The sequence below is a fragment of the Stegastes partitus genome, unplaced genomic scaffold (genome assembly GCF_000690725.1).
Source record: "Stegastes partitus isolate 25-593 unplaced genomic scaffold, Stegastes_partitus-1.0.2 Scaffold869, whole genome shotgun sequence".
Taxonomy (NCBI): Eukaryota; Metazoa; Chordata; class Actinopteri; family Pomacentridae; genus Stegastes; species Stegastes partitus.
The window spans coordinates 286,829-297,342 of NW_007578600.1; the positions used below are offsets into that span (position 1 = coordinate 286,829).

Genomic DNA, 10,514 nt, shown 5'->3' on the forward strand with positions numbered 1-10,514 from the left:
CTGTTTAGTTTATTTCTGTGTGAATTATTTTGTAAAATCCAACAACTAATGCTAATGTTGATGAGTACCTTAACATTCACAGATCTGTTCCCTGTGATATGGGATAATGATGATATAATAATAACAACATAATAATGATATAGTACATCTGGCTTTCCTGGGCACTCAAAGACGCTTACCACTGTCAATTATTCATTCACACACATTCATTCTGGTGGTGGTAGCTATGATTATAGCCATAGCTGCCCTGGAGCAGACTGACTGGTGTGGCTGCCATCCTCTGACCACCACCTCAAACAATCCATTCATACGCATTCACACTGTGCAAGGTGGGTGAAGTGTTTGCCCATGGACACAACAACCGTGACACAGGTTACAGAATCGAGCTGATCTTCCGATCACTGACCGACCCGCTCTACCACCTGAGCCACAGCCGCCTTTAACATATGCACAGAAAATGCTGTGCCAAAGAGGGATCGTTGTGGATTGCTGTTAAAGCTGCACGTATGTCTACAGCTGCTTTTTAAGATTTTTTATCTGGATTAAACAGTCATAAGGTACAAAACCACAACTTTATGTCTGTGGTGACTACAAAAGTAAGCCTGTGTGAAACTTTAAGTTTCTCTAAGCCAGTAAATGTGACCACAAAAATGTTTTCTGTTTATGCTGGAATCAGGCCTGACATGTTGGGTGATTGTTTTGTATATATTTGTTATGTCCAATATCCCGTTTTAGACTCTAACATAATTCACAGAATGATTTTCTATACACTGCCCATAGATAAATAAATAAAGGGAACACTTAATCATCACAGTGGAACACCAATTCAACTAAGCTTCTGGGACATCGATCTGTCCAGCTGGGAAGATAAAGTGATTGTGAATCCCTCCCTCAGTGGGTTTTTGGTTTCAACTGTCCATTCTTACATCATTTTGTTCTCAGTAAATGAACCAGTGTATATCAATGATTTACGTGTTCCCCTAAAATTTTTTGAGCAGTGTATAAAATTAAGATTAAAAAAAAAATTATTCTATGGGCTGTAATCTTTAAAGTACAATCCCTCACAATTGAAATCAAGTTATTTTTGATGCATAAGTAAGTAAGTAAGTAATAAGTAAATTTCAGTGACATTGTAGGGACTGCAGAGGGGGGAAACTGCATTATATGAGTTTAAATGTTTGTTTTTTAATTCTAAGCAGTAAAAACAACAGGATAAGTTTTAATGGAGGGGACAGACCAGGGTTTCTTTTTCTTTTCTTTTTTGCAGACACGTGAAAGTTGTTTTCTTTTTTTTTTTTTGCAGACTTTTACTTTTTAGCAGTGTGCTGTTATTGCAGACCTCCCACCGATAGGGGGCGGTAGGTCCTATTAAAAAGAGCAGCACCGACGCTTTGCCTGGCTATTTATTTACAGAAATTACAATCTTATTTAATATTAAACCTCATTTAATATTCTGTGTAACAAAAATATAAATAAAAACTTTTAAAGCTCTTTGTTTCTGACATGCGGACTAAACCACATCCGGTGTTTTCATGCCTGTATACTTGACGTTCTGCAGGATGTTCACTTATGTTTATATATATTTTAAAAAATTACTACGTTATTTATATGTTAGCGCTTGAAACGAGCTTCGAGTGTCGTGTAAAGTGCTGCTAAACAGCGTGGCGGATGTTACATAGGGAGGAAGGATCTGTCCTCACATGTAATTAGTGGGTGTGTGTTGTCTTTTCCACTCAGTGCGACGTTTTATTAAAGTTGTAAGATGGCGACGGTGCATCTGAGGATCGGGGATCTAGTGTGGTGAGACAACCTTTAAAACACTTCCAACGCCCCCCGTTCCGGCTCGTGGTGCGCGGACTGGAGTTGCCCCACTTAGTTTTAACTGTGGTGTCGTGTCGTTCCGTGTTAACAACGCGTTGTTCTCGACGGCGTACGCGTACTAGGTTAGTTGATGGTCAACCTAAATACGTTGCTAACCGAGCTGACTCAGCCAGCAGCCGTCGTTAGCCGCCAGCTAGCGGACAAGCGCTCGCTTTGGACAGGTTTTAGGTTCAAACTAAAAAAAAAAAGACTTCTTGACACGCCAAGTTTATGGATTAAATTCGGGTGTTTGTGTGCAAAGCGTCGCCCAGTAGACGCAATAAGTCGGAGATGTTGTGGTCTGTGGCGAGCCTTGCTAGCACCCTTAGCTTAAGCGGATATAATGTTCACTAACTGTGGATGTCTTTGCGTTTCCGTTTTAACTGAAGCCGCGCACGACTGTCGCTTATCCGGATGCTCACACGAGTTCCCCGCTAATCTTGATAGTGGGTGAAGCTGAACGCGTAAAAGGTGACTTGCTGGTGCGGGCAATGTCATAAAACTGGTGATCTCGTGTTGCCTTGTGGCACCAGTTTGCATCTGTCATGGGGCTCATTGTCATCAACATCACAAGCTGCTGCTTAGACTCACTGTCTCTTGAAACACTTATTTGTCGACAGATCTCGTTCAAGTCATTTATTTCCCCTGTTTCTTCCATCATTTTCCTGAAGCTGCTTCTTTGTTGTCAACATGAATTAAAGCGTTGCTGCTGCGAAATGTAGAAAACATGATGCACAAGGTGAAAACTCACACAAAATGTGGCAGGAGGGAAGGTTTGACATCTGAGAACATGGAGATACACATGGAACAATAACAGCTCAGTGAAGCCTGAGCGTACAAACAACCATGAGATAATCATTATGAACACACACACTGATATCAGAAAACATCCAGAGCCTCGCTTGATAAACCAACACTGAGCTTCCTTTGTTTTATCCTGTAAAATATCTGCTGTTCTCTGCATCCAAGTCGCTGAATGCAGATTCAAAACACACTGACGACAGGTTTAATAAAAGATGTCAGAGTTCTTATAAATTAGATATTATTGAAGCACATGCAGCTAGACAAGAATAAACTTTAGAGAGCTTCAGTTTTTCCTCATAAATACACTTTTGATCCCACCGTGCTGGATCATTTTCAACATACACTTGACAGGCCCTCCAGCAAGTCGTGTAGCTGGTTTGCAGGGATGAGGTGAAATACAATACAATGGAGTGTGTTAAATCGCCAGGAGTAATGCGTCTCTGTGCCGGAGAGAAAGCATACACCAGGGCTAAATGTGTCCCTCTTTATTTCAGGGGGAAGCTTGGTCGCTACCCACCATGGCCGGGAAAGGTAAGGAGAGACATCTTGCCACCGGCCTATTTAATACCAATTCCAGCATGACACACTATTATGTTAATGCAGCACTAAAATATTTATGCACATTTCAGATAGTAAGCCCTCCCAAGGACCTGAAAAAGCCCAGGGGCAAAAAGTGCCACTTTGTGAAATTCTTTGGAACTGAAGACCAGTAAGTATGGACCACAAGCTGCCTGTTCTGACTGACTGCCTTCTCCATCAAATGTGTGAGAGTTTGTTTCTGCGTGCCTGTCCAGTGCCTGGATCAAAGTGGAACAGCTGAAGCCCTACCATGCCCACAAAGAGGAGATGATCAAGATAAATAAAGGGAAGCGCTTCCAGCAGGCGGTGGATGCAGTGGAAGACTTCTTAAAGAAAGCAAAGGGGAAAGAGCAGGTGATGAAGTTGTCTTTTAACACTAAATCCAGCAGTCTGGCGTTTCTGGAAACTCTATATTTCCTCCGTCTCAACCCGAAAAAAAAAATCTTGCCTTTATTATAGCTTGTTGATTTACATTCACATACGTCAGATGCACAGATTTCAAGATACTTTCTGAATGCTTAAGACTAGAGATACAACTCGAGGAACTGGGGATTCAAACCGGTAACAGTGAAAGCATCAGAATCACTTTGCTCTGTCTGACTGTGCACAGAGCAGCCTGGGATAGTGACACAGTAGACTGAAAAGTTTTGCAAACAGTCCTGTTTCCAACTGAACAAACTGCAGACCTTTTGTGTAATGTAAATGGAGAAGGGTGACGGAAGCAGAAGGTAGAGCAGCATGATGCAAACCCTGTTAGTTCAGAGATCTCGGCACACTCAATACTCTGCTGTGCTGAATGCTGGGGAGTTGAGATGAACTCTGTCTGAACCGCACCAAGCTGTGGCACCACACGGCTGAAAGTTCTGTCCAGAGCCACGCAGCAGAGGCATCCCATTATGCTTTTTGTAATTCTGCTCTATGATAAATGTCTGAGTTGAATTCTGATGTCTGATGCAAATTATCAAGTGGTGGATGTGAGTAAAACATGAGTGTAATGTTTGGGGGCCTCGCTGTTAAGTAGTGTAATTGGGCGGTGTCTGTATATAATGTAGGTGAAATCGATAAACTATCTGCAGATAAGGGTGCATGTCACTCACAGTGTAATCTCCTGTTAGCAACGTAGCTCTGGTTTCATTTACCAAAACACTACATTTATGCCGAAAACATTTGGCTGAGTGAATGAAATCATAGAAGGCTGGAATGTTAATAGATGAGAATCTACACCTCTGAGGTGCCTCAAAACAATTGCAGGGGTTCTGGGACAGAGTTGTTAGGAAGAGATTTTTTTCCTACAAGATACCCAGGGACCCCTGGATTATGTACCTGGGTTTGATTCCAAGAGGTGTCATCCAAAAGAAGGACATGTGTCTTTTCAACATATTGACCTCGGCATGTAAAAAGGCCACAACATGAAAATGGCCAAAAAAGAGATCCCCTAAGCTCAGGACAGTGGCTGGATGTAGTTCAGGAGATTTACTCGATGGAAAAATGATCTTAGAAAGGCAGCAGTGACTCTGGACCGACGGTGGCATGAATGGACCGTGTACATGGGGACACAATGGGTCAGATACTCAGCAGACCTAATGGACAATGATAAAGGCTGTAATAAGAGTGGGGTGCCCCAATTTTATTATTTATTTTATTTACTTTTTTTTTTCTTTTGCATGGAGTTTGGTTGCATCATCGTTGTGAAGTGGAAAAAAAACAAATTTACACAATACTAAATATGACAAAGGCAACTTGTACTTTAATATTACATTTGTACAAACCCATACCTAAACTTGCTCTTTAGTGAGTAAGTCATGTATAAATGTTGCTCCTCATAATTTAGCCTTTAATGTTTATTCTTCAGTTTAACAATCCGCAATATGGAACACATTTGTTTCGATTGAAACTGATTTGAAGTGAACCAACAATTATAGAAGTGTGATTTCATTCAGTGAGTCCTGTTCATCCTCGCCGCCTTCGTGAAATACTAGCAGGTGTGAAATTCAATCTCGGCAAATGTGTATCCGTGTAGACAACAACTGTCCACCAGAGTTAGTGCATCCAACATGTGTTTTCTCTTGCTTGGCGTACATGCGACCTGGTCAGACAGGGTTTTTAACGCCATGCTGGATTTTTAAAAAGCTGTTGGACTGCTGAGAACTCTTTGACAGCACAAAGTGACAGTTTTTGTTTTTGACAGAACTCAGATGGCAAAGGCGATTCGAAAGGAAAGAAGACACCCAACAAGCCACTGAAAATACTGGAGGAGGACGACGAGGATCTCAGTGCCCTGAAGGACCCCTCCGAGAAGGTCAGTAGGACGCTGGCACGTTAAAAATCTGAATCTGGTCGGCTACAATTGTGCAGTGACCACGCCCTGATAAATTCAGTTATGCAGCTTTATTACAACAAAAACCTGCACAACTGCCCCCTGCGGAGTCTAAAATACAAACGTGAACACTGCTCCTGACATTAGGAATACTAGCTGCACCTAATCCACGTGCCAGTGATGTATCCTGATTTTCCTACACAGAAAGTATGGTGGTAAAAAACGTTTTCCACTTGGAAGAATATTCCTGAAACTGTTCTCGGGCAGAGCTTAGGTGAATAAAATAATATATTCAAGTTGTAGGTGCTGTCAGGGGTTTCTGATGGTGAGTGTATGCGGTCAAGGAAATGTGATGTCACATTACAACAAGGACAGCAACAAAAACAACCACAGCATCCAGTGTTTTACCTCTGCATGGACTATAACAGTACTTCCAGGGTCCTTTAGCCAAAATGCTGAAAATTGGATACAGAGGATTACAGTGTTGTCTGACATTTTGGATGTCCCTTGCGGACATTGATTGGCTCGTGCCAACCCAAGCACTGCCCTTGATTCCCTGTCGGTTTACAAACTTACTCACATAATCCTGTTAAAAAAACCAATCACTACCACAACCGCTCCTTCTGTTCTATCCCAGAAGCGATTACTTCAGTCGTCCTTCATGAAGCCCTGCATTTACTTTGTAAACACAATGTGTGCTGACCTGTAAAAATACTGTGAACAGAATGTCCCTGGTGTGATTCCTGTTGGGCCGGACCCTTTGCTGCGCGTCGTCTCCGTACTCTCTCGACCACCTTAACGATTCACCAACTCTCCACCTCTTCCGTGTCAATAAGGCATAAAAATGGCCAGTAGTGATGTCTGTGAAGATTCTCAGTCATCCAGGTCATAGATAGTCTTGTAGATTAATCAACTGGACTTGCTTGAGTTCCTTGAAGACGTTCCACCTCCCATCCAAGAGGCTTCATCAGGTCTGACCGACTAGTTGGGAGTTCCAGATACTGATATCCTAAAGGAGTCATTAACACCTGTGTTACGGTTTCATTTGGGGGTTTGTTGCTCCTCCCCCTCGTTATGTGGGTCGTTACTGCTCCCCTTGACACAGTGGGGTTCGTTAGGGTCCCCAGGAAGATGAAACCGTACTCACAGCTCGCCACAAAAGACCCTAACGAACCCCATTGAGAGGAGAAACGTTTTCAAGGAACTCGAGCAAGTCCAGTTGCTGCGATTAATCTACAAGAATGGCCAGAAGTTTTTTTTTTTGAAAAGCCTTATAAAGCACTGACCTCACTTTTCATAAACAGGCCGTAGAACGTATTTAAAAAGTCTTAAATTGCATTACAGGAACATATGGAGACCCAGTTAAGAGAGAGCAGGTACACAGAAGATCCTTGTAGCAAGACTTCACCCAGTTCTTCACAAGTTCTGAACATGGAAAGCTCAGATAATAAGTTCCTGCTTTGTAAAAGGCAGAAAAATATATTTAATAGTTTAATCACTACCTATTACTCGATTACATTTTCCAATTGGTTTATTAAATCGTGACTATTGTCATCAAAGTCGTACACTTTCAAGGTTTTGTGTTTGTAACCCTGCAATCATTTACTTCTTTATAGCAAGAGGTTTGTTTTTTTTTCTAACATGCCACCCTGGGTAATACCTGAAGTATACCAGGTGCCACACTTACATCTTTATGACATCATTGAAACCTTCCACTTGACGTCAAGTGTAATCTGTCCGTGCACATCAGGTTGGTATTATTTAGCGTAAGGTTTTTGGAGCTTTCTGCCTTCATCTCGACACGGTGGAGTTTTATGAAGTTCTATATTTGGTGCTCAACGCTGTCTTCTCTATATGTGGCAGAGAAACGCTCCCTACTACAGCAGCCATGGACTTCTACACATTCACCCTTTGATCTAAAGGTGAATATTTGTCTTTCTCATCCTTAAGGACTTAACTGACTCTGACCCCGAGCCGTCCACTATTGAGAGGCTGGGGGCTGGACCTGGCTCAGGATTCAAATGGGAAAGCAGTGTAGGTGAACCCCCACCCCTCACCCCCTCCTTCCCACCTGGCCTGCCTTGCCTTGCCTTGCTGTTCTTCTACCTGAACTTAACCTTTGGCTTCAATTCACAAACAACTGCAGACCTTTTCCTTCTGACCTGTTTGGTGCTCGTCTTGACTGCTGAAGCTGTTTGGTTTGTGTGTGCTCTTGAGTTGGACCGCAACTTTGTATGCAGTGGCTCAAAAAAAAAAAAAAACAAGGCTGTGGTTTGCTTAACCCAAAAATGCAATTTCCTGATCAGCCTTCTGCTTTCTGTGAGCTGTGAAGGAAAGGAGAGCCAACAGAGGTGATAACCGCTGTTAACTAATTGCTCTTAAACTGGTTTGACCACCAAGTGTGCACACGTGTTGAGTCAATAACCGTTTGGTCGTCGTCAGTGGAAGCATTTTACCCAATTATTGCAGCTGACTATTTTGTTTAACTGGTGTGGAATTCCAAAAATGACATAAATGAAGTTCTGTGGAGCCAAAAGGCCTGAATGTACACAACTGTAAGCAGCTACTCCTCATGGAGAAAGCAGTGCCTGCCCCCCATTTGTAAATGAATATAATTTGCTGCTGACAGCTGCCTTCCGCCTTCTTTAGGGCTTATTTAGTTGTAAACAGAATCCGCCCACTTCCTCCTGTAGGTTTGACACTTTCTCTTGTAGAATAATGCAACGTATTGCGCAAAAATTACAGCTTGTTTCATAAGAATTTTTTTTCTGCTTTGGAAATCTAAATTTTGTTGATTGCATTTTTGTTTAGCGCCTGAAAGGAACCGTCAAAGTGTGTGACTGCTTTGGGCGTTAAACTTCACTGGTGAGGAGCAGATAATGACTCTAGAGGTGCATGATACGAGTACCTGAAGTAGTACAATTGTTTTAGTGTACACACATATACGCAGTGCTCTACTTATTTTCAAACTTTGTAGCTCAAATTTCTCCAAAAGATTAATTGTTATTACTGTTTTACTTCACATTTATCAAGTGTTGGATGGAAAAACTGCAGAGTTCAGGATAGAACTGCATCAAGAACTCATGGACTTAATCCTCTGAATCCCAAAACTAGTGGATTTTAAAGGCGCGTTGTCTCTACAAAAGTATTTATCAGAGCTTTAAACTGCAAACACAGAAACAAACATCAGATTTTCAACTTTCTGACAGTACTTTGATTAATCACGGGAGGTTCCATCAGGAAAATGAACCAAATCGCACTAGATTCTATGAAAAATAAGACATAAATAATTGAAATTTTGTGCTCCTTAGTGCAACTGAGAAGCCATGACTGACTGAAATGTGACAAAACAGACTGAGACTGTGTTTACAGAGAGCAGATACAAGTCAAGCATGGGAAAAAAAAAACTGGAGAGATAGAGTAAAATAAAACATACTTAAAAAAAATAATCCTGGTTATGGTTTAGTATCACTTTCGAAACGGTAATCACAGAAACATTTGCATGGCCACGGTTGCTGATATGCTACTGTTAACATTCAGCAGTGTAGGGAGTGATGAAAAGCACAGTTTCAGTCACTATTTTCCAACATTTTATTCTCTCAACAGTTAATTAGAAAATAGTTGTGTTATGTTTTGGTAACAAAGATGACTGTTGGTTTGTGCCCTGTGATGGAATGATGGCGTCCACCTCTCCTCAGGCTTTTTGTGTTCATCACTTGAATCCCTCAGTGAGATTTTGACAGAAATTAAGTCCCATCACATCTTTTGCTACAGTTGACGTCCTTGTCTACATTATCGAGTGTTTTCAGATTAGGTGACGCTTTCAGACGTGCCCTCTGTTCCGTTAATCAGACGGCAGCTGAAACGGTCGACTGCACGTGTCGCTTATCTGTAAAAGTCACGCCGGCAATCTTACTAGGTCGAAGCGACCTAACTTCCACAAGTGTGAACTGAGCCGTCGCATTAACGGATGGACAAGCAGCGGTAGTTTGAGTTGTAAGAAGTGATTCGAAGGGAAACGGGTTGATCAAGATCGAGCTGCGAACATTTCTTCTCCTCAGACGGGTGAACTGTCACAAAGAGTCACCGGTTATCAGCTGCACTTTCACATTTTGTCACATTGTCGCGGCCCTCAGGTTGAGTCCTGAGCTTTCAGTTTTACTGTTTTGGATATCAGAAATAAACTGGGCTGTTGGGTAACTGGACACTTTGATCAGCTGCTGGTAGTTTAGTTTATGACATTGTTGTATCCCGTACATTACCTGGTGTGTTGACTAGTGTGGGTGGTTTGTGAGGAACATAAACGGACGTTTGTGTGAAAGAGGTTGAGTGACAGAATGCCCACTTTAATGGATTGAATAACCGAGCAATGTTCCACATCGCATGGCCGAAAGGAGCTTTATAAGCTTCCAATGTTATTACTACTCATTATTACAGACATCAGTAGCTGAGACACTTCTTATATTTGACAGGTGCAACCCACTTGCTAACTAACTGGTTGTTGCTAAGAGCTTCTTGCTTTGTGGTGGATCTCTCTACAGCCGGGCCGCCTGATCCCATGTGTGTATTATTCTGATGACCCGTTCAGCCTGACACAGTGACACGGGTTAACCTGCGTCAGGGTCTCTGTACGGGTCGACCCGTCCTCCTCTAGAGCCGGGATGGACACAAGTCTGAACCCCAGCTTTGCTCACATTGTGTTGCTAACAAATGAAAATAAATCCAATGATTTCAATTCATATTAACCAACTTGAATTGCAGTTTAATGCAATGTGTAAGAGAGGAGAGAGAAATCCACACATGGGAGGGCGGAGTCTTTGTTAGTTCTCTTAAATAAATGTGTGTGTGCAGTGCTGTGGGAAATGATTTGCCTCCTTCCTGATGCCTTCTATTTTTGCATGTTTCTCACACTTAAATGTTCCAGATCATCGAACACAAATGTGTTTAATGTTAG

General features: G+C 42.0%; 1 protein-coding gene across 1 annotated transcript; it reads left to right on the top strand.

Moving 5' to 3' along the window:
* The first annotated feature begins 1,721 nt into the window (after positions 1-1,721).
* On the top strand, positions 1,722-8,498 carry glyr1 (glyoxylate reductase 1 homolog (Arabidopsis)). Its single transcript, XM_008293285.1, has 6 exons — positions 1,722-1,800; positions 3,159-3,195; positions 3,294-3,373; positions 3,459-3,597; positions 5,432-5,542; positions 7,511-8,498. The coding sequence occupies exons 1-6, from the start codon at positions 1,763-1,765 to the stop codon at positions 7,913-7,915; spliced, it is 810 nt and encodes a 269-aa protein (XP_008291507.1). The 5' UTR covers positions 1,722-1,762; the 3' UTR covers positions 7,916-8,498.
* Positions 8,499-10,514: the final 2,016 nt, after the last annotated feature.